The 24,594-nt window shown below is 39.5% G+C and overlaps 3 protein-coding genes across 3 annotated transcripts in view; all 3 read right to left on the bottom strand.

Moving 5' to 3' along the window:
• Positions 1-24,594, bottom strand: part of LOC119421599 (septin-9) — a 916,196-nt gene that overhangs the window by 307,777 nt on the left and 583,825 nt on the right. The gene's annotated exons all lie outside the window — the stretch shown is intronic.
• On the bottom strand, positions 6,392-11,482 carry aimp2 (aminoacyl tRNA synthetase complex interacting multifunctional protein 2). The gene is made up of 4 exons (XM_037688950.1): positions 11,200-11,482; positions 8,769-8,981; positions 8,332-8,566; positions 6,392-7,204 (listed from the first exon to the last, which is right to left on the bottom strand). Exons 1-4 carry the CDS (start codon positions 11,341-11,343, stop codon positions 6,816-6,818), a joined length of 981 nt encoding a protein of 326 aa, XP_037544878.1. The 5' UTR covers positions 11,344-11,482; the 3' UTR covers positions 6,392-6,815.
• Positions 22,619-24,386, bottom strand: pvalb8 (parvalbumin 8). The gene is made up of 5 exons (XM_037688959.1): positions 24,318-24,386; positions 24,057-24,124; positions 23,531-23,663; positions 23,074-23,183; positions 22,619-22,902 (listed from the first exon to the last, which is right to left on the bottom strand). The coding sequence occupies exons 2-5, from the start codon at positions 24,115-24,117 to the stop codon at positions 22,877-22,879; spliced, it is 330 nt and encodes a 109-aa protein (XP_037544887.1). The 5' UTR covers positions 24,118-24,124; positions 24,318-24,386; the 3' UTR covers positions 22,619-22,876.

The following is a 24,594-nucleotide window of genomic DNA, read 5'->3' on the forward strand; positions in this document are numbered from 1 at the left end:
TTTATTTTATTAATTTATTCATTCATTTAAAAGAAACAAAACAAATTTGTCAAAAAGAAAAAAAAACATTGAATGTAAAGGGTGCAGGAAGTAGAAAAAAAAAACGTATATCTGCCCCTTATTTAAAAAAGTACAAAATAACTACAAACAAACAACAACCTACACTTGAACAATCTCCAAATTGAAAACAAAAAAATATCAGGCATCCTTTACCTTGCACCAACAACTTTACCGTAATTATCTTTTTAAACATATAAATTGTTCTAGAAATTTTTATGGTGATATCAAAGCAATTCCACGATCGTATTCCCTGAATTACAACAACGCAGCTCCTTCAGACTAGTTCTAAATGGAGGTGTTATAAACATTTCCATTCCCTTAAAATTATAATGACTCTCTTTTTTAACTAATTTTAATTGAACATTTGGGGGTAATATTTTTATGAGTTTTATACATGACTTGTAAAATACTAAATTCAACCAAATCATAACATTTTAACAATTTCAACTAATGTAATAATATATTTGTTGCACCATTGCACTTCCTACTAATGACTCTTATAGCTCTTTATATAAAATAAAAATAGGATTTGTAATTGTTTTACTTTGTACATGCTTTTCCCCAAACGTCAATAAAATAGATTAAATATAGAACAATCATTACTTGTATATTACATTAACACTTGTTTGACTTGTCAAAATGACAATATTCTGCTGAACAAAAAGAAAAAAATCCCCTTCTTTAATATAATTTTTAAGCAAGAATATCAACATAGTGTGCCTTGTGCCTTAAAAAGCTATTTCTCCATTTAGACTAAACATTTTGTCCTAGAAATGTTGCATCTTCTCCATTAAATGCTTCACTTCTCTTCTTTATAAATGACTTCCATTGCAAAGTGTTTGAGCCTGTTTTAAAGTGATGAAGTTCAAATCTAAGCTTTTATTTGACTGGTCTTTTTGAGGAGTTTCAGTTTTTTTCCCTGCAGCTTCAAGTCACAAGATGGCGCCAACTAGCCACACCTGTGGACCCTTCCCTTGATGAGCTGCAGAAATATACATGGCAGTAGATGACTTCCCTTCGACGCTGGTGCATTATAAGTTGTGTTCCTAGCCACTTTACCATTCCTTATTTATTCCCCCGTGTTTCAGCACTGACTCCTGTGTTCCTCCTGTGCTTGGACTCCCCTGATCTTAGGACGTCTTGTCACTTCAGCTGTTCTTCGCCTTTCACCACTTGCTCACCGATATATGACTTACCTGGAACTCTCTCCTTCGTGATTACTGGAACCACTGGACCACCATTCCTGCAATGACCCCTTGCTCTAACTGTAAGAGTTTTAAGCACTCTAACTGTAAGAGTGCTTATATCTTGAATCATCCTAAAGACAAGACCACCAAACTAACTCTTGTCCTTACTCTCCAGGGTTCCAGTCCCGAGCCAAGTTGCAGAATAGTATTATTAGTATTCACTGTAAATAAAAGCATTGTTCATTCCTTATGGTCTTGGAGTCTGTTCCATTCAGTCACTGGGTACAGTAAATGGTTACATCTTTAGTCTTTACATCTTGACTTATTTTTAAGTCACCCCCTGATGGATTTTGTTGCAGTGGATCGCTTCCTGTTTAGCTTTTGTTTTGCTTGTTGTCTTTTAAAAGCCCGATGGTCCAACATAATTTTCAGGCATCCTTTGATAGAAACCAGAACTTTGATAGCTGTGCTGTCCTTGAAGCAGCTTGAAGTCTCAGTGATCCCACCCTCAATTATCTCAGTACTTCAAGTTTTCTGAAGTGATGTCCAAACCATTTTATTGTCTCTGTGACTAAACAGCTCGGTCTTTATTTCATCTGTTCAGAATATATCAAACCAAAACATCAACGTTATTTTTACTGATAATCATATACGATAATTCACCTTTATTAGAAATATTAAATATGTGTTAAAGTGCTATGAAGTAAAAAAGTGTGTTAAATGTGTTAAAGTGTTATAAAGTGCTGTTTGTTTCAAACAGCAGCAACTGTGCCAAAGTATTTGTCACATAGAGAGAAATGACAATAAACCTACTTGAACTTGAACTTATTATTGAGTGTTTTTCCAAGAGTGTCAGCTCAAAAATAAATTAGAAAGGAAACAAATACAATCTGTACTAAATGGTAATAAAAGAAATGCCAAGAAGATAATAAACTTGTCAAATATATAGTACATTATAGGCTTGCTTTCATTTGGTGAGGAAAAACTCAAAACAATCAAATAAGCTTTGCCACTGATCAGACGTCAGTTTTACATAGAATAATTTCATTTTATTAAAAAGACATTATGACTTTCATTGGATGTTGGTGGCGCCAAAGCTCTGTAAAATGAAAAAAATAAAATTTGTAAAGTAAGACTATGACGTTTTCATGATAGCGGCCATCGATATACTGCGCATGCGCACTTCCAAACAGTCCTGCTAATTTACTACTGCGCATGCTCCTCCACTCCGCCTGGCATCATCTAAACCAAAAGGCCTGCCCCCTTTTTTTTCATGAGGATTTCTCTACCGCCATCGTTACTTTACGTGTAATCGAGATTACTAATACGGATTACGATACTTTTTCTTTCTTTTAGCATGTCCGTTGTAGCAAATACAACATCCGCCTTGGATGTGGAGCACAATGAAAGCAGCGGAGAGACTAAATCAGCCATTAATACTTGGCGTTATCGCCACCATTTCACGTACAAGGCAGATCAGGGGAAAAATATCATCGTTCAGTGTAATCTGTGTTTGCCGAGGGTCAATCTGCTGTCCACGTCGAAAACCTCCACATCAAACCTAAAGAAACATTTAGATGTAAGTCACAGAAAGTTACTTTAATGAACGTGTCAGCTTCCCTCTCACTGTGCGTTAATGTCTGAAAGAGTCAATGAATGAGTAGCTACTCTGTAGTAACGTTACACTGCAGCTGCATCTCCAGCCATGATGGCGCTGCAGGCTCAGCTTAACACAGAAGATAAAACTGCTTGTTATGAGTTGGTTTGTTTTGTTTTTATTTGTGTGACAGTTCCTAAACTGGGACAAATTTGGAACACTAAAAAGAGCAGCCCTTCCTGTTTAGCCAGCATAAATCTGTGTCACTTTATTTCTTTATTTCAGAGAACACACTTGGGCTGTGACGCCAGGCCAGATGCAAAGAGAGGAAGGAAGAAAGAAGAGTACCACGGTGCAGAGAGCAGACACCTGCAGCTGAAAAAACTCAAAGCAGACATCATCTCCAAATCCATGACCCAGTCGAAGATCGATGATCTCGTCTTCGGCTTCATCGTAGAGGACTGCCAGTCGTTTTACGTGCTGGATCAGCCTGGTTTTAAGAAACTGATCGCGTGTTTGACCGAAGGGCTAAAGGTCATGGACAGGGTGACCCTGTTCACCAAGGTGGACCAGGGTTTTTCCAGGATGCGAGAGGAGCTGATGGCCAAACTCAGCAACATCCAGTACGTTTGCACCACGGCAGACATCTGGACAGCCAACAACAGAAGCTACTTTGGGATGACGTGTCACTGGATCGACACTGATTCTCTGGAGAGGAAGTCGGCTGCTCTAGGGTTCACGCGCCTAAATGACAGGATCACGTACGACACCATTGCTGGACGAATACACGATGTCCATGTGACGTATAACATCGAAAGTAAAGTTCAGACCACGGTCACGGACAATGGCAGCCCCTTTATCAGTGTCTTCAAAGATTTCGTAATGGAGGGCCAAGAGAACGAGGATGACGTTGGGTTCTACGAGAGCGTGAGCACGGTTCTGGAGGGTGAGCCAGAGCAGGACATGCTTCTGTTTCTGCCTCCAGTGCAGCGCTGTGCATCACACACTCTGGAGCAGATCGTCACTGAGGACTTCTGGCAGGCCATCTCGCAAGGGCCTATGTGCCAGCTACATTACAGCTCCATGGCAAAGGTGTTTGGGATCTGGAACAAGTGCCACCATCTCCAGGTTGAGATGAACATTGCAGGGGAGATTGGGAAGATGGCGCTCATCGTCCCTGCTGTTATACGCTGGAATATGGAGTACTGCGTCGTGCAGAAGATCGTGTCTCTCACTGAACTGGAGCTGACGCAGCTTTGTGTCTGCCTGGAGGTGCCACGCCTGCAGCCAGAGGAAATCGCCTTCCTGAGAGAGTACGTAACCGTGTTCCACCCGCTTGCATTTGCACTTGAACTTTTCCAGGCGGAGCAAAAATGTTACCTGGGTCTCGTCATCCCGACCGTTCTCAGTTTGAAGAACAAGCTAAAAGAGCAAAAAGACGCTGCGAACTACTTCGGCGATGTTATCAACAGCATTGTGATGGCTATCGACGTGCGCTTCCAGGAGTTCTTCTCAAGCACCGAGGCAAAGATTGCCACCGCGACGACTCCTCAGTTCCGCTTGTGGTGGATGGCGGCGTCCGAGAGGGAGGAAATGTGCTCCCTGCTGGCCACCGAGGCGTCCCAGATGGATACCAGTGAGGCGGCCGAGGCGAACACCAGTTGCAATCTGTCGACAATCAAATCCGAGGACGACTTCTTCAGCTACGGCTCGGCGAAGACGACCACACAGATCCAGCGCCGGGGCGTAATGGAAGAGATCCGCAAATATGTCGAAGGGATGGGGAAGAGTCTGGAGTGCTTACAGGACTTCCCTCGAGTAAAGCAGCTCTTCCTAAAGTACAACACCACCCTGCCTTCCACTGCTCCCGTCCAGCGTCTCTTCAGCCAGAAGGGCAACCTGTTGACCTCACAGAGAAACTTTCTGACTGACGATTACTTTGAGCGCATTCAGCTTTTGAGATACAACAGCAGCGTGTGCCCTTTGGTGACCGAGTCCTAAACTTGAGACTTTCACAAAATCAAACCATAATGTGCTAAAACAAGTCATTTCAGGTAGTTCCGCTCAGATTTGGTTTTCCTCCTAGTCCAGATTTGATTAGTATAGCAAACATTTGTGACACTCCAGAATGATAATTTTATGATTGACAATCATACACTGACGTCGGAATGAATTAAAAAAGAACGAGAAAATCATCTTCCGGTTATGCTTTTTTCTTATGAATATGCATCTCTGTTTGTTTTTCTATGTAAAGGAACCAGAAAAATTAATTTGCTTGCCTTTTTCCCCTCCGTGTAAACAAATACGAAGTAATTCGATTAGTGACATGATCAGATACGCTGCCTTATTTGCACATGGCCTTGGCTGCATCCAAAGATACTAATTGGTGTTTTGTAAGCGCCCCATGTTGGCATGAAGATGCAGAGCATGCAGTCTCAAGTATATCCCTCACCATGAATGAGCCCAGATGTCAGCTAAGAGCTTTCATCTTGTCAGACAGTCGCCTGGAGACCAACAGGAGGCTGTCGGAGAATACAAACACACTTGTGCTGCAGCTCCTCGTGGACCAAACCTGTCAAAAACATAAACCCCCGAGGAACCAATCCAAAAAGTACAATAAATCATAGTTGTAGTTTTTATTTTCCAAACATTGTTGCATCTATTAATGTTAAGGTGTGCAAATTTTTGTGAATTTCTGCAAAACTGCCTATATAGTCGGAAAGGATTACACAGATCTGGAGCTCCCAGATGTGAACCACCACTGCTAACGAGGAGCTGGGAGTTTGTTCGCATCAGCCGATAAGAAAGCACTGATTGCAGAACATCTCAGGTGTGTTTGTAAAGGATCGCAGCAGAAATTATAATCCTCACTTGAAAATGCTAATAATTCCAGGAAAAAAGGATGAGGTTTGTTACAATACTTTTAATATTTTTTTGTTTTTAGGTATATGAGCGTATGTGGAGCTCTGGAAACTGCCCAACTGAATGTCCCTTTGGGGATAAATTAAGTCTGAATCTGAAAACAGCTCGCTAGAAACAAAAAACTAAGTATATATTGTTCTCTTATAAATAATTTCCCATATTAAGTCTGAAAGTTCAAATCTTTTTGCAACAATTTTAAATGTTGTTTAAACTTGACATGGTTTTCTTTGATTAGGTACCACTACTAATGACTAATAAGTGACCTGGCCATAACCTAATACAGCCATAACATGTGATTTAATCAGAACTAATCTTTGATTTTACTTTGCTTCACATTTGACAAATTTCACACACTGATATTTAAACATTAGCACTGAGTCAATATCAATCATCATATGTAAAGCAGTTATTTCTGTCCAAAATTTGACTTAAAGCTGAACAATTTAACTTCTGCAAACCAAAACCTAAATTATGGCCAGTTTTTCCTGTCAAATAGAAATAGTCATTTAAACCTGGTAATCCCACCTGTAGAGCACAAATATTCACTTTAGAAAACACTTTTTTCCCTGTAAATAGTTTTATACTATCTAGTTTAATAAGACAAACTCAAGTTGAAAGTTTCATCCAAATTAGAAGTTTTAATGTTTTAAGAAAAACAAATGGTATAAAGTATTACCTGTGAAAACACGTAACACCTCTGACCACACATTAACACATTTAGAACAGGATCATGTTAGGCACACAGTTGGTGGAGGGTCTGCAGTGTGTGTGTGTTTAACAACTTTACTGTCAGTACAGGTATTTTAACCCACCACCAAGCCTTTGTCTTCTAGTCCTCTCATGCTTCCTCCCTGTTTTATAAAAGCAGCATAAATACTTTAAAGTTACTTTAACATTAGCCACTTTGAGTGAAGAGTCTGTTAGTGCAGTGATGTACTACAGTAAGGAGGGGAAGTATCAGAAGGAATCTGAGACATGGCTACAGCTGAGATACTTTATTATTCTAATGCCCCTCTTTTCCCTTTGCATCTGGGTCCAGACAGCGCCGGTCACTGCAGAAGTAGCTTGGCAGGACTGAAGTGTCCCAGGTTCCCGCAGGACTCGATCCAGCGTTGGACATTAGCAGGAGCAGAGGGTGCTGAGCCGCTCTGCAGCACACAGCAGTAGCAGGCGATATCAGCCAGGGAGAACTCCGGTCCGGCCAACCAGGGGCTGCGACCCAGTGCGGAGTTGAGGGCCCGGAGCACAGCGGCCCGCTCCTTGGCGCTGCCTTCTGCCAGCTGGAAGAAAGCTGTGTCCACCCAGCTGTCCACCAGCGTGGCGACGGCTGGGTCACTGGGGTAGGGAGCCAGCAGCTTGAAGAGGAAGCGCGCCACGTTGGCCTCACCCTGGATGGGACACATGTTGCGGACGCTGAATTTCATCTCCAGTTTTGGAACTGCAGATAACAAAAATCAATAATAATCAAGCTACGTCAAGATTACGAATCGTCTGAGACAAAACAGAAATACAACCTAAAGTAATCTGAACTGTACGTTACATATTCTACTGTTTGCTTTGTTTCTCTTAATTACTACTATTAATCAAATAAACCACCACCTCTTAATCACACAGTAAAGTAGCAGAACTCCTACTTAAATGTTTATATGTCCATGTTGTAATTACTTTGACATGGTAAACAGCACAGTAATTAAGTTTTAGAATATTCGATGAGCTGAGCAGAGATCCACCTCCACACTTTCACATGAGATTACATTAAAATTACAGAGCGCGGCTGATGGCTGTGTGTTAGAAGAGTGGATCAGGATGTGCAGTAACAGCCAATTCTGCATCTTCTATTTCCATAAATAACTAGAGCAAGGTTCAGAATACAACACAATAAGGCAGGTTTTCTTGTTGGACAGTAATGTTAGAATCAGAATCACTTCATTGGCCAAGTGTGCTCAAACATACATGGAATTTGTTGTCGGTATGGTCACACGCTCGATGAACATACAATTTACACAAATAAATAAATAACATGTATAAAAGTCAAAGTAGCAGAAACAAATTTGAACAAAAAACAATTAAAGTTGCAGAATGAATAGTTCAGATTTCCGCCACTAATCGTTATGTGTGAAAGATAGAACCTGATTTGTGAGCGCGTGCAGACACGCCCGTCTCCAACTAAACATCTAGCATAATAAATATTTTAAAGGAGTCAGTGAGAGAGGAGTGATTGAGTGAGATGTCAGGAGCGGCAGCTAATGAGAGTGCAAGAAACAGGGTGAGGGGGCAGGAAAGAGAGAAACCAAGAGGAAGAAGTAACAGGAGGAGGAACAGAAAACAGCCTCCAAAGACTTTCAGGAAAGAAGTTATGAAGACAAACTCAGTTTTCTGGAATGTAATGTGTGACCTCCTGCCACCCATCACTCCTACAGTATGAATACACCAGGATTTCAAAATCCCCACTCGGGAGCAGCACGCCATGACGTTTGAGCAAAAACAATAATTTGATATTAATGGAAAATCTTGTTCTCTGAACTTGTCTGACTAGAAAAAAAAAAAGTGTTACTGTGAGCGTACCCTCTTTCCATATGAGGGTGAAGCCCAGTTGGAACAGATGGCGGGCGTAGCTGTCTGGATGGCGGGGGCCGAGGCAGGACAGGAGCTGTGGTGACACGCTGCTAACTGAGGAGTGGACGTGGACTGTGGAGAGCACCTGGTAGTGCTGACACAGCAGGCTGTGGAGAACCAGCAAGGTGATGGGAGGCTGCGCCGGGTTGGCATTTATGACGATGTCACGGAGAGCGCCAAGATCCTTATGAATAAAGAAGGTGAGTAATATTTATTAAGCAAGGCCCCTACAACTGGAACAAACGAGTACCAATCAGAGACTAAATCCAACAGGAGCAAGCTGAGAACTTAATGCAGTCTACACAACACAACCAGAAAATGCTGTTATTTGTAATTGTCCTTGCAGGAGCAGTGCCTTCGATTATGAAAATGAAGCACCTCCTTACCTTCCCCAGAAGTGTGTCCAGGTCTGTGCTGCCTTTCAACATCGTGGAGCTTTGTGACGAGAAGCCGCTGCTGAAGGTCACATCCAGGTCTGCATCTGGGGTTGTCACCGTCTTGGCGAGGCCTTCCACTGCTGCTTTCAGCTCGTACAGCTTCCTCAAGATCTCATCCTGACGAGCCTCCAGAGCCTTGATTGCTGGGTCCACCTCTCTGTTCTGGAGACAGGAAAAAAAATATTGTAGAGTTGAAAATCACAAATGGAAGAGAGAAAAAACAAACAGCTATCAACAATTTTCTCAATCTCCATCATCTTATGAGAGGTCTATCAGGTCTCTCTTGTAAATGAGTCCCTGAGGCTCAATGGGATTAACCTGTATAAATAAAGTTTGAATGAAAAAAAAAAAGAGAGATACTGGTTGTTCCAACAGGAAGCTGCTTAATGCATTGATGACACTGAGCTGAAACTTGTTAAATACATTAATTTCAGAAATACACAGCAAACATATACACAGATAAATACAATGCAGACCATCTTATTTACTGTTTTTGCTGCTTCTTATATGAGTAAAAACATTATCCAACAGACTCCCTCTGGCCTTGGTTTATATATTAGAAGAGAAAGTAGGGAAAATATGAGTTTATCACAACTGATAATGTCTCAGTGTCTTGTCTAGTGTGGATGTTTTGTGTGCCTACTGACTGTGAAACAAATTGCCCCTTGGGGATACTAAAGTTGCTTGAACTTGGTATTGCCATTGCAGTATTAAACAGTAAAATCAGACAAGTTTTTTTTTTTCTAATATTGTGTTCCACTAAAATTCAACATGCACAAGTCAAGCAGAATAAACGGGGGGGGGGGGGGGGGGGTAGTCTACAAAAACAAACTCCACAGTATAAACTTATTATGCAAGAAACACAAATTAAAGGCTTGCAGACAAACCCTAGCCTCCAACTAAATTGTCATTCGCAAGTTAAATGTTAGTTTCAAGTGTTTTTTTTTTCCTCCAAAAGACTGAAAATTCAAATTAAACACGGTCACACTGTCTTTGTGTCCAAGAAATCCTAAACCAAAAGAAACAATAGATGTAAGTTTATAAAACAGAATAATTAATGAGTTAATGAGTACTTCTAAACACCTTTAAACAAGATGAATCCTGTCATTCTACAGTCATAAACTGATTCCCTGAATATTACAGTGAGAGCTGTATTTTTCCGTTTTCTAAACAACATACAGTACATTAAAACATATAACTTGTTCAGAGGCGACGCTTTGTGCACCTATGTTGCATTGTCGAAGCACAAGTGAAAGAATAAGCTGGAACGTGACAACATTTAAAAAATACACCTGGAGAATCATGGAAAAATACACTCATGCCATCAAAAATAAATGCGCACAATGAACACTACAACCAGCATGTCCCGCTAAATACAATAGATTACACAACTGATAGATTAATTTACAAGTCACAATTTACTCCTAGTCCTGAATTTTTCAAACTATGAAACGATCTGTTCAACTACTGCCAAAACATGAAAATTACCTGCATGACCTTTAAGGGTGCACATATGCACAAAAACACATTTTCACAGGAGACTGTTTAAGGACTGAAGCTGCTCGCATTAGTTTGGGTAAAACAACCTGTTGCTTACAGAGTATGGCAACACTTCCCTGCCCAGCATCTACAAAATCTAAAAGAAGGTACCGGTACTATAATACAAATATGAAAGAGGCATAAGCAGCACTGTGTCTATACAGCTGGAGCAGATCTCCTAAGTCATTATTTCATCTACTTCTTTCGGTGTTTCCCTCTTCAGGGGTCGTCACAGCGAGTCATCCTCCTCCATCTCACTCTGTCCTCACTCCAACTACCTCCATGTCCTCTCTAACTGCATCCATATATCTCCGCTGTGTCTTTTTCCTGGCAGCTGCATTTCTAACCTCCTTCTACCAATATACCCACTGTCCCTCCTCTGGACATGGCCAAAACCATCTCAGTCTGGACTCTCTAACTTTATCTCCCAGTTGTTCAACCTGTGCTGTACCTCTGATGATCTCATTCTTAATCTCATCCATCCTTGTCACTCCTATGGAGAACCTCAACATCTTTATTTCTGCCACTTCCAGTTCTTTCTCTTATCTCATAATGATCATAATTGATTACCAACAATAAGGGAAAGCTTAAAACGCCATAATAGTAGTCTCCATCCATTGAAGCTCATCTGGATTGAACAGTAAAGCTGAGCAACAACGTTGCATCAGCTCTTTTACCATCATGGCATTCATTACTCATGAAGCTAAGCGTAAGCTAACTTGGCTAAATGCTAACAAGATGAGCGACGTCAACGCGTCTCTTTGAAGAGAAATATAAATTAGAACAAAATATACACCGACAAGTCTACAAAAGCTCGTCCAAACTGAATTCTTAAAGTTACCTGAAGCGCGTGCTCGGAGCTGCAGCTGCTCTCTTGCTGCTGCGCGTGGACATTCGGTAACTTGTACATGCAGGTCGGCAAGTCGATCTTTATGTCGCCGCCGCACACGGGCTTTACCTGGAACATGGGCGTGGTGGAAGACATGAGGTGTCGATTCACAGACAAAAACTGAGAAAAAGAGATAAAACAAAACAAAACGTGGACACAGAAGTCTTCTGGGGGTGAGTGATGTTGACAGGCAGCGACAGCAGCTACCGGAACAGCTCACAGGCCATACCGGAAAAAGGTCAACGTCACTTCCGGAAATAGAGAAACCTATAGATATCATATATAAACATAATTTTTATGATATCTGTGAATTAAACGATTAAAATTTCGATTTTGTTCAATTAACTTTATTTATATATCGCAAGTCACAACAGAAGTTGTCTCAGGGCACTGTACAAAAACATTCACATACATAAAAAGCCAATTAGTAAAGTTATCTATCTAAGGAAAAATTCTGCTAGGTTATTTATTTATTTATTAAGTTAAACGTATGATAAAAATAATAGTAATAATAATAATAATAATAATAAACCTGGAACAACTTTAAAAAACTGATGCATCTTTGATCACCCGCTATATGAAAAAAATTCCGTTAATAACTGTTATCTGTGTCATCTTTTTAGATGCAACTTAAGAAAATGACAGTAAGGGAGGATATTCACTATGCGCATTATTTATATACATTGACACAGCGCCAGTTTATCCCAGTTTGCGAGCCTTTTTAGTGCTTGAATGATTCATTAGTCAGAATTAAATGAATCAGCAAACAAACAAACAAAAATGGAAATGCATTAAACTCAAAATGAGTAAAAAAGCAACTTAAGTCAAATTAATTTTTAAATGTTTTTAAGTGCTCCCCAAAACAGGTCTCACTTGAAAATGAGTTCTCGTGGCTCAATGAGACTATCTGTATGAATAAAAGGTAAATGAAAAAAAAAAAGGTAGCTTGAAGAAATATTCATCAGGACTATTTTAGGAGACAACAAATAAAGGCTGCTTGGAAACAAATGATAAAGAAATAGATGATTTAAGACATTAGCACAATTGTTTAGTCACACAAACATTTGCAGCATTCTCCCAAATGAACCTTTATGGATACTGAATAAAACTTTGACCTATAGGTCTACTTGTGTGTCCTTCAAGACAGTTGTATTCTCTGAGAGATTTCAGTTGTTTCGCTGCTCAAACGTTTCATTAAATGTGTTCAGAAACAGTTAAAATACGAGCCATTAAGCAAATACTTATCCTTTAGTTAAAAGCTGTCTAGACAGAAACACCTAAATGTTTCTTGACTTCAAATCCTATAGTAAATCTGTTTTTAGTGAAACTGTGAATTGTCTGGAAAACCCTTAGATTGAATATTTTTGCCATCACAAACAAAGTCAATATACTTTTTGTTTGTTTGTTTGTTTTAACAAATTATAAAGCATGCAATATAAAAATACAATTGTTCTGTTGACCAAGAAAACATTCAGGTTTTAAGTGGATGTGCAGATGATCACATGTCTCTTTCTCTGCTGAGGTATTAAAAAGAGCTACAAGTTCACATATGACACAAAGTCATTTTAGTGACAGAAATTAAATGTTGCATGAAAGGAAGAAGCATGTAAAGATAATGGATGGAAGGAAGATGCATTTTATTCACAAAAACGCGAAACCCCACTTTTCTGCAGTTTGTTCAAACTGCACAAGAGGGCGGCACAGTGTCACGTTTATACAAGAGTTTTTGAGGAGACAAAAAGAGTGAAGCAGGTATTTAATGTGTTAGGAAATGGTGAAACCCTATTCAGTTCTTGAAACACAATTGAGTAACTTTAATGTTATTAATCATTTTAGAAAATTTGAAACAATGTGTAATTAACATGACTAAATCCTTCAAACCAAATTTGTTCAAATCATTTTTGTTCTTGTGGTGATAAGGCCTTACATAACATGAACAATCAAAGTTTAATGAACAAAATGTGTTCAAAGGTCTAAAACAAGTTCCTCCCACATATTAGCAATGTTGCTAAATTTAATATATCTTTATGGAAGACACAAACCATATAAATTAATTTTCATCATTCCACCCTAAAGATTTGTTTTCGTTACTGGTTTGTCTGAATTGTCTGATGACACTTATTATAATTTTTTTTTATTTAACTTAGATATTAGAGACACATTTTTCTAATGTGCTGAATCTCCTGATTTCATTCATACAGTTTTATATGAACGGCACATGAACGGTTTTGTTTTTAAAAAGGGTCAAACTGATTTGCTTTAAGCTCTAATCGTGTTAATGCTAAACTTTCTGTAACCTGCAAATTCCTAATACCACAAATGTTTGACTGTAGTGTTTATTATAAGTGATATATTTATTGTTTAAATTCAGTTTTCTGTTGTATTATTTTATGATATGGCATATAATCATTACATTTAAAACCACTCAGAGTCTTTTCATTCGACATTTATAAATCTGCACTGATTATTGTTTTGGAAAGGATTTTTACGTTAAACTGAATCTCTGTTATTTCTAAACCTCTCATTTTCTAAAACTAAAAGTTCATAAACCCTGCCAGAAACAGTCTAACTTTTAATCATACTTTTCATTTGAAACAAGACAAATGTATTTATTTTTTTATTTTTGGAAATGATTCAACTCCAAACTTAAAGAAGTTTGTATATTTTGATGCAACAGTCACACTAACATTAAACTTTTTTGAGAATTTCTCACCGAGAATAAGTTGCAGCAAACTTCATTTTTAATGAACATGTTTGCATTCATGCAATGTTTCAACATAATTTGCAATAAGAATAAATTCAGCAAAGTTATGAAAGTTTAGCAAATCATAGGAAAACAGGTCACTGAGGAATTGTTTTAAGTAAAGCTATTCTTTTCCTTTTTGCATCTAAAACGTAAAATTACAGGAGATATGTTTCACGTATCATTTATTGTGAATGAAGTGACCAATAACTTATTATTTCATCAGCAGCTCTGAACAAATGTCTATTCAAATAAAATAGTGGTAATTCTACGTACAAGCACTTCACTATTGTATATTTAAAAAGTCTGCATGTGACAGATGAGACTGGATATGGCTGAACAATCGTTAAATAATACCAATATATTTAAAATGTTAATCAGTTCATCAATGAGAGCTTCATTTGTGATATTATATAATTAAACAGTCAATCAAAGGAAAACCAATCAGGCACAGTTTGTCCTCTTGAGTCAGAATTATTCAGTTGTAGTCAATCGACAAGCAGCTGAAGATTTAGCCTGCATGATTTATCTGTCCTGTAACGCTGCAGCCTCTGTCCCTCTGACCCATCGAGCCTCCTCCTGCACCTCCTCAGCTGCCACGGCCTGAAGGAGGTTAATGAAAATGTGCACAACTGAGTTTAAAGTTGCAACAGCTTGTTCACCCTGAATAATTCACTGTTCACCAAAGCGCGACGCGAGAAAGGAGGAGTTACTCCGGACAATAAGACTAATGTCTCCGTCCTCTCGTGTCAGTCTGTCTCAGGGCTCAGGGGGTGACATGTGGACATTTAGGTGCTGTCCTACTAAGATCCAGTGTCACAGGGTGAGCAACTTGTGAACTGGCAGATGAGGAGAAACAATTTTCTTACCATAAATAAGCTCATCTTTATTTATATATTATTATATTTATATAGAGCACAGGTTTGGATGCATTCTTGACAGGGTTCACATGTGTTTTGATAGAATGTATGGATTAAATGAAACCAGAGTTAATTGCTGACTAAAAGCAATTAATTAACATGTGTTTTACAGATGTTAGCAGATTAGGAATCATACATTTGAAAAGTAAAATAAAGACAAAACCAATTAAAACAGAACAATGGTAGAGATGTGTGTCATCTCAGACTGAATTAGTCCATTTTAAGTGTACCAACGTATCTTTACTCATTTTTTTAGCTGACTGATATCTACTAATATTTATAATTATTATTACCACATGATATATATGACTAAAACATTCTTGAAGTGTATTGATTTTTTAAGGGGGTTCCATAGTAAGGTTACAAACAACAATCAGTATCTTAATTGTTGTAGGTAGCTCTTTAAATGACCTCAGTTTGAAGAAACAGGGTTTAATTCTGAACAAACACAAGCTGACAGCTAGTCGCAGCAGTATCATGGATCTAAAATCGAAAAATAATCAAAATTGTTCTTGGGAACCTTGCACCCAACACATAAAACCATGTATTTATACTTTGTATGTAAACGTTTATGTAAGGCAAAATTTATAGGAGTTGTTTTAATCCTACATTTCATTCCCCTTAAAGATGAAGCTTTGATCTACAAATGTCATTAATCTACATCCAATTTATTTTATTTATTTTCTTTTTTTCTCACTCGCCCTCGAGCAAGAGGGATGTTTTCCTTCCCCTCTCCCATCCTCCTCCTGCTTTTTTGCTTTCTGTCCTGTGTATCGGAGCTTCGATTTACACATCTTCCGAATCATAAACTACCATCATGGACCTGGTCAGCTGGACTTTCAATGCAATCAATAAAATCTTTTCATCCGAGCAACAGGGTCCTGGAGAGCCCTCATGACCCGCTGAGATGCATGCGGCAGGATATGTCATGGCTCCGTGGGGGGTTTGGAAGTTGATGTGACTTTCCGTATTGTCTCAGGAGGACACTGAAGATGTTTATATCCTTGGAATCATGATAGTAGAGTTTCTGCTTTTTGGCACCGTCGGATACTTATGTTATTGGCTATTAAAGAAGACGGCGGCAGCAGTTTTGGCTATGGCAAAGCTGCTGACCTTGTGTGAAGGTTTGGTTTGTCCTTCAAGCATTCAAAATCAGCTGATTTACAAGCTAAACCGTAAGATAGAAGCGATTTGTGAGAATTGCAGGCCACTTGCGGCTTCTGGGACTCGCCAGCATGTTGGGGACAACCTTGGAGGGTGCTAATAAACACGGACCAGTGGAATGCCCACAAATGTGGCCATTTTGAATCATCGAAGTACCAGCAGAACTCAGTGCTGCTGAAAAATAACAGTCTGCCTTAAAAATAATATCAACAACTGTGGCTTACCTGAATCTGACTCCCCTGGTTGGTCTCGAAGGAGGTTGACATCAAATTTCTCCTGGGATGTGTGTAAACTAAGAAGGCTTTGTCTATCACAACCCCACCCCCCTAGAACTTCTGTGAATGCTTATCAGAGCTGTACCGGCTGACACCAACATCTTAACAGGACTATAGGGCTATCTGGAAGTGCTTCATGGATAAACCTCACCGTCTTGCTGTCAAATGCATATGTAATAAATGTGCTTGCTGATATAGAGTTTTTTGATGTCTTAAATCATGTTCTGATAAGGACAAGGTGTGAAGAGACCTTTTTTGTAATACCACTATCCTTTCCGCATGGCATTTTCCCCTTTTCTATCTAAAAGTATAAGAGGCTGCGCTCTTAGGAGCAGCAGCAACGTGCACTCCGCCCATATTTCGGACAACTGTCTGAACATAATCTCACTGTACTTCTGTGCAATGATAATAAATCTTATTCTGATTTATTTTCCAGCTGCAAGGCAGAAAGCTCGCAGAATTTACTAACTGTTGTGTTCATGCACCAGGCTAAATATTATTAGCAAAACAAGTTAACAACACTGCGTTTGAACTCAGAATTTTACAGATTCAAACACTGTAGTAACTTGTTTCCTAATAGAAATGATAGTGACATATGTTTATAACTGATTTAAACTAAAAGAAGTCAAATAAAAAAATGGTGTATCTCTGCAGCTAGCTCCAGTTTTATGCACAGGCTAACCATCAGATCACGGCTTCAAAGCTAAAATTTTGACTTTGTGGGATGTAGTTGTTTTGTGACTTAGCTCTCCGACTTCAGAATATAAATCGAACAAAGTGATGGCAGTGCTACATTTTGGTCTTACTTGAATTAGCTATTAGCTTCTCTTTTTGCTTAACGTTAAACTCCTTTTCTCCAAACCGAATTTGTGCAAACCGATGACATTTTTTCACAGAACCTCACTTCAAAAATATCACTCTAAACAAGTTTCTTCAACCAGTCAGTTTATTCTCTTCGTCAGAATAAGTCCTACATGACCACCCTATTCTGGATTTCGCCTCCTCATTTGGAGAAGTCCACAAAGTACCCGTCTCCCGCTTTATGACAGCCATTACTGAGTCTGGGGATGAGTCAGCACGTGTAACAGCTGCTCAGGGGTTTAACCAAGGTGTGGCTTTAAGCTGCAAACGTACAGTAGTCCAGTTAATAGACACTGCTCAAATTATATTTAGAAACCTGTTCATTTGCCTTCGTGTAAACACTGACTAAGGCTAGGGTTAGACTTCAAGAAATCGCCTTCCACGAATGTCCTGCGTGCACCATCGCTACTGATATGTCCGTGTCCTATTGTTCTTTAATGAAGGGAATCTCCACGTATACATCATAAGAGCCTGTACACTCTGGCTTGACAGGGAACAGAGGCAGGGCTGTCACCCCCTGCATTATAGATGGTGTTCCTACAGAGAGCTCGCAGAGCCCATTCAGATGTCCTAACTCAGCAGTTAAATCTTTTATGACGCTCCTTGCTGGACAGACTATCAGGTGGCAGCGTCCCTGACACGTCAAGGCTCTCAAATCCCCAGGAACGAGACCAAAATATGATCTGGGGTATTCACTGGGGAAGCCTCCGCACGTTCTTTCACCTCCATGGTTTGCGTGAGTACATCCATTTGTTATCAGCTGAAGATGGCCACGCACATTAAAGTTTCACGCAGACTTAATCAGTAAGGTGAGCCTGACACTGCTTTCTTGATATGAGTTTTTGAATGAAGCGACGGCATCAATTATTGAGACGCTATAAAGAAAAGCCAGGCAGGGCATGATGCGTCCGTCCCAAGGCCCTAATCCAGACAGAAAGTACAGGACAGTATTAGCTGTCACACACAGAGACTGGACACTTCAATTAGCCTGGAAGGTTAATTGAGGGGGTTGGAGGTTGGACCAGTCTTTTTAACTTTAGGGATAAATTTCATCAGCAACAATACCAACACGAATAAATGACAGTATAAACGTAACTCCATAGAATTAGGAGATCATATCAGGATTTGTAAACTTTATGGAACTGAAGAAGTTTTTGTTTGCTGATAACAAGACTAAAAGCTGAACGTCTGTCACCTGCAGGCCCTGAAAGGTGGGGCTTCAACACTGTCCATATTGTACATGACATTTTCAGTTACAGATCACAAAAACTGTTTCTTTACAGAACATTAGGATGAGTCAAAGTCATCGCTTCAATGCTTTCATCGTGAGTGAAAAGCCATCTGGTCGGTCGTCAGTACTCTACAAAATATGTGACGTTTCATTGGATGTTACTGTAGATGAGTGCACTATATACACAAATTTAATAAAAACACGATTTTTTTGTGGATTATGTGCGTTTTTCCATAAAATCTTTCTTTTCTCCTGATGGCTGTAAGAAATATTTGCTCTAATTGAGATTTGTTCTCAGTTTGCAGAAGAAGAAGTGATGCACTGCAGACACAAGTGTTTTTTAAGGAGCATATGAAAAGTCCACATTTGGTACACCTGCAGAAATGACAAGCAGTTCTTTATTAGACTTTATTTTGGCGGGACTTACTTTAGCTTTTTTAGTTTAACATATGAAGGTGGTCAGGATCTGAGTTGTGAGGCACGAAAAAGCAAAGATTTTATTTTTACGAGCAGTTATTTTTTGCAAAGGTTGAAATTAGGACGTTACTGATAAAGGTTGAAACAAGTCTCTATGCATTTATTTTTGTCCTAAGATTTTTTTTATAATTGTGAAAAGATGTTTTCAGATTAGGGGCAGCACGGTGGCGCAACTGGTAGAGCTGCTGCCTCTCGGCGAGCAGGTCCCTGGTTCAAACGGTCCAGGGGCCCTCTGGGTGGAGTCTGCATGTTCTCTCCGTGCATGCGTGGGTTTTCTCCGGGTACTCCGGTTTCCTCCCACAAACCAAAAACATGCATGTTAGGCTGATTGGTAACTCTAAATTGTCCCTAGGTGTGAGTGAGAGAGTGAATGGTTGTTTGTCTCATTTGTCTCTATGTGTCCCTGTGATGGACTTGCGACCCGTCCAGGGTGTACCCTGCCCCTCGCACAGTGATTGCTGGACATGGGCACCAGCGACCCCCGTGACCCAAAATGGAATAAACGGGTAAAGATAATGGATGGATGTTTTCAGAGTTCTAACTTTCAAATTGAACTTTTTTTTTTTGTTCAAATTTAAAACGTTGTCATTTTATTTATTTATCTGATTTAGTATTTCATGGTTTCTGACTGAGTTTATGCTTTTTGTTATTATTTCCTTGACTTTTGACACAACATGATCTGATTTAGTATTTCATTGTTTCTACTTATGTTTTCAGTTTTATATTTTTATTCCATGTGCTGTAAATATATCTTGCTACTTTTTATTTGATGTTGTGATATTTTTGTTAAGCACTTTGGTAACCGTTTCTGTTTTAAATGTGTTCTATAAATAAATCTGACTTGACTTGACTTGACTATTTGTACTTTTTCAAATGGCTGCCTCTTTCTTCCTTGCATTATATATATATTATATAATGGTATTTCCTCCAGTTATTTAAGAGTTAACAATGGTGTACCACAAGGCTCAGTCTTAGAACCCACCCTCTTTACAATCTAAACAAACTTATTTAACTTTTATTTTTCTTCTTTCAGCTGCTCCCTTCTTCACAGCTAACTAACTCACATAAAGACTTTGTTTTTACTGGATGCCCTTTTTTATGCAACCACAAACCACCGAGCTACCACAGCCCTCTGTGTGGAGCAGAGAGCTGCTATCTAGGGTGCCCGGGGAGCAGAAGGTGGGGGTTAAGGGCCTTGATCACCTTTGTGATCACTCCTTTGTCTAGAGGCAAATGACGGTGGAGGAAGGTGTGGCGGTTTCACCTTTCCCACCCACATTTTGATGTTGTCGGTTTGGGGAGTTGAACCGGTGACCTTCTGATCACATCTTCTCTAACCTCTGCACCACCACCCCCCTTTATTAAACTTATGTAACTAAATTATTTAATTTATTTCCCTGTATGATTGCTGATTTGTTTTGAATCTAGCAGTTTTTTAAACGATTAAAAAATATATTAAAGTGTTTCTTCTTTCTGCTGCAGTCCAGTTTGTCCTTGCCTTCTCTTCCCAGGAGAAACAAACCCATACACCCCCGCTCCCTCCCTTGACTTCAGGTAATCTGCTCATGGTTACCATCAGCTGCTGCCTCACACCAGCACTTCCACCAGTGTGGACTTGTTGGCTCACCTTTCCTTCCTGTTTACCGCTCACAGCTCCCACACAGGTCACAGCTTCATGTCACTTGGCTTGTTGCCTTCTGGCTTCCCCAGCCTCGTCCCACTTGTTGCCCCATCACCCCCACAGCAGCAATTAAGCTCAGAAACTGATAACAGATATGAATCAGAGAGGATTAGATTTGCTCTGTGTCAATCTGTGACAATCTGTCTGTGGGACAGTGTTGATCTGCTGATAAAATATAAAATATATAGTTAAAGTGAGCAAATCTGCGTCTCTTTAAATGTAAAGTTTGGTGAACTGATGTTGGTGCAAAATAAAAATTCAATAACTTTTATTCTCCTGTGACCTAAGTTTAACTTAGTGGACCTTTAATGCTTCCATCACTTATTAAAATGAACCAAACCTAAATGTTCAACTGCTTATAAAGGTTCAAATGTGTCATTTTTTGATTATTTTTATGTATAATTATGTTTTATGACCTCTTCATAAAAATTCCATTAAAGATACGGTTCGGATCTTGAAAACAAAGGTTCTAAGGAAAGGTAATCAACAATAATATCTCTTTTTGAACCAACTTTGTTTGAAATAGTTTAATTCTCACCAGACTGCCATCTTAAAAGAAAATTGAGTACCAAAATGTCAAAGTTTTTTGTGCAAATTCTATAAAAATATATTTACACTGTTGCGAATTTTGCGTCAAGAAATTATTTTATCAGAAATAGTCTAATATTCCAGCTGGAAGAGATCCGTGCTGCTACAGCTAGCTGCTGCTGTGGCTTTTTTCACTTGTCCACAACCAAAGATTTCTATATTAACAGTGATGTCACGTGAAATTCACAGCAGTACAAAGGAGCTGTGCCTGGTTTTAATGTTTTCCATTGGGACTTGTTTGTTTGTTTCTAAACTGTTGTTTATACATTTCTTACATAAGTTTTGAGGCTTTTATTTTGAAGGTAAGACAAAACATGAAGTAACTCAACCAATGCTTGCCTTCAAAATGAAAACCTCAACACTTCTCATATAGGAAATGTCCAAATAATAAATGAGACACACTCATCTATGATATCAGCTTGAAAACAAGTAAACAAATAAGTATGGAAAATAATAACAATGTGTTTGCTAACTACTGTAAAACTTTTGCGATTGGGTTGTTAGACGACAGCAGCCAGCCACTTCGCTCTTGGTCCCTCTCAGTCTAATCATTAGCTTGTCATTCTGCTCATAATTAAACTATTTCTCCAAACTAAGACCTTTCAAAAAGTTACCTACAGCAGGTAAGATATTGATTGTTCATGACCAAGACGTAGCAGCAAAAGACATGATTGCCTGATCTAGATTAGTGACCATGAGCTCATGCTAACGTCAGGGTTTGTCCCCTCATGTTGGTGTGAGGAGCAGCCTGTAATAATCAGGTTGCCCCCCGTAATATCCATGTACATTAAATCACACAGCTGCCTTGAAGAAGAAGCTGCTACTCTGCACTTTGTTGGGTGGGAGACTTGTGAGGTGGTTGTTAAGTTTAATCCCGGGCATCCTGTGAGCGCAGACAATTAAAACTGAGTGATATTTATAAAAGTGTGGCGTGAGAGGAACTGCGGGACAGTTTGCACATCCTGCAAACACTCACTTCTAGAGGTCATGATGCAGAAAAACGTGTATCTTTGCAAGACTTTGAGCAGCTGCGTGGTTTTGCAAATGCTTTTAGGGTTTGTGTTTGCTCTGTTTGCCCGTCCAGAGCAGCGCCGAGGTTCAGCTGGGTTCATACACAGAGCTGAGGTCAGGTGTCACTCGATCCAACCACAGTGACACTCGGGTGGTCAGCAAGGTCACTCTCCTCTGCTTTTCCCTCCCGCTATACATCCGCAGATCTATGAGCTCTTTCTCCTCACAAACACAAGCACACACACACACACAGACACACAGACACACAATGCATACGTCGAGGCAGACACACACAGTGTCACTTCTCATGTTCTTGATTAACCTTAATCTGTGCTAGATAAGAGTGAGTAAAACAACAGCATTTTGGTCCTTTGAAGACATTTGTGCATAAACAACAAAACCAGACACAAAAACTGGGTTTCTATGCTTTTATTTTCTCAATAATTTAGTTACGTTTCTTTGGGCTACACATTTTTACGACTGATCCGAAATAAAACGACTGAAAAAAACATGCCAACCATGGAGATTTCACAGGACTGAAATGAGTTTAGCAAAGTAAGAACAGTTTAAATGTGTTTTTGCTGACTGGATGGAGTGAGTTTAAACTTGGAGCCCTTGAAGAGGTCAGAGAATTGGTGTGGGGACTGGTCAGATCAAGCTGGAGATAGTCCCAGCTGCTTAGGACAAGACCAAGGCTTGAAATTCTGTGGACAAAATAATCCAAAAGTCATGAACATGAAGGATTATGTAAATTCTGTTGTTAAGGATTTAATTTAAATACTTTAAGCCAATTAAGAAATTGAGAAAGTGCCGTTACGTGTTTAAATAGTGCCTGTTTCTCCTTCAGGAATGACAAACTGAAATAAAATTCTCACCTTCTGCTCCGATTTTACCATCGCTGTCATCGTCAGCAGCACACAAGAAGGCTTTGGTCTCCTTGTCTGTCAGGACCCGAGCCCCAGGACAGAACCTCTGCAGGAAAAACCTGGTGGAAAGCAAAAAGCCCCGACAAACTCAGGACAGTCAGCTCTGGATAAAACTAAAACCTGCAATTAAACATCACGAGCTCATTGTTCCTGACACACAACTCAGCAAACTAAATTAAATGTAACCAGCTGCACACTTTCTATTGTCTCACAGTTTTTAACATGCTTTTTTTGTGTAAAAGCCACAAAGTCAGATTTTGTTCATTATCACAGCATTTTATTATAAATTGCAGCTGCAACTTTCATATCAACCATCAAAATCTGCACAAACTCCAGATAATACGCCGATTTGCACGTCTTGTGTTAGATTTACCTTCCAAATGGATCAACAGTTATGCACGCTCACCTCAGCTCTTCTTCTTCAATAAATCCGCTGGCATCGTTGTCCAGGATCCCAAAAACCTTCTTCACATCCTGAGGGCTTTTCTTGGAGAGGCCACACAGCTGGAAAAACTTCTTTGCAGAGAAGGAATCTGGAGCTGGAGGAGAAATCAGGATAAGTTTGCTGACAAACTGCTTTTACATGTAATGAGCTGCAGAACGTTGTGCATCCCCCCTGAACTGGATTTCAAAAACAATCTGAACATTTTCAGCGAGACGAGCTGTTGGTGACTGGAATAGAACTGAGCAGCTACATTTGAATAAGAAAAAAGTGCCGTCAGGTTTGATTTAAGTGAAAATTCTTACAGAAACTAATAAAAAAATCTAGAATAAGTTCTCAAATTGTTCTTTAAAACTCCAAGTTAAAATGTTTGATTGATCTAAAAAATAATGCTCAATTAACCCACGTTTGCAATAAATAAATCTGTGCTCGTCTTTTTAAATATGCTAATTGTTTCCTCCTCTAACAAAGTATCAGAGGGAAAGGATACCTTGGCAGTCCTTGATAGCGCTGTCGATGGCATCAGCAGAGAGGACAGATGAGAGGGACATTTTATTCCTGTAGGAAAAGCCATGTTGAATTATTAACTTATTTACCAGGTGATGGACAAACCTTAGTGCTACTTTGACTAAAACTGTTTAACATTCAATTACACAGGGAATACCTTTCACTGCTTGCCTATAAACATCACCTTGAATGAAATGTTTTACCCACGAGCAACATTTAAATCGTTTAAATGACGGTAACTCACTGTGTTTAGAAGTTTCCTTCCAGGTCTGTGATCCAGCTGTGAGGTGAGGCGATGTGGTGCCTCCAGTCCAGTTCAGGTGGATTTATATAGGTCCCATTCCTCTGACAACAGGGATCGCTTCAGTTACCTGAGGATGGATCAAGTTCGGACAGCCCGCCTCGATCCAATTTCCCAGCTAACTAATTAACCTTTACTATTTATATAACGCCCAGAGGCGGCGAGAGCAGACTGTGGACACCTGTAATGTACACGTAAATACCAAATTACCAATTTAGTT

Source organism: Nematolebias whitei, chromosome 15 (genome assembly GCF_014905685.2).
Source record: "Nematolebias whitei isolate Nwh7 chromosome 15, NemWhi1, whole genome shotgun sequence".
Lineage (NCBI taxonomy): Eukaryota > Metazoa > Chordata > Actinopteri > Cyprinodontiformes > Rivulidae > Nematolebias > Nematolebias whitei.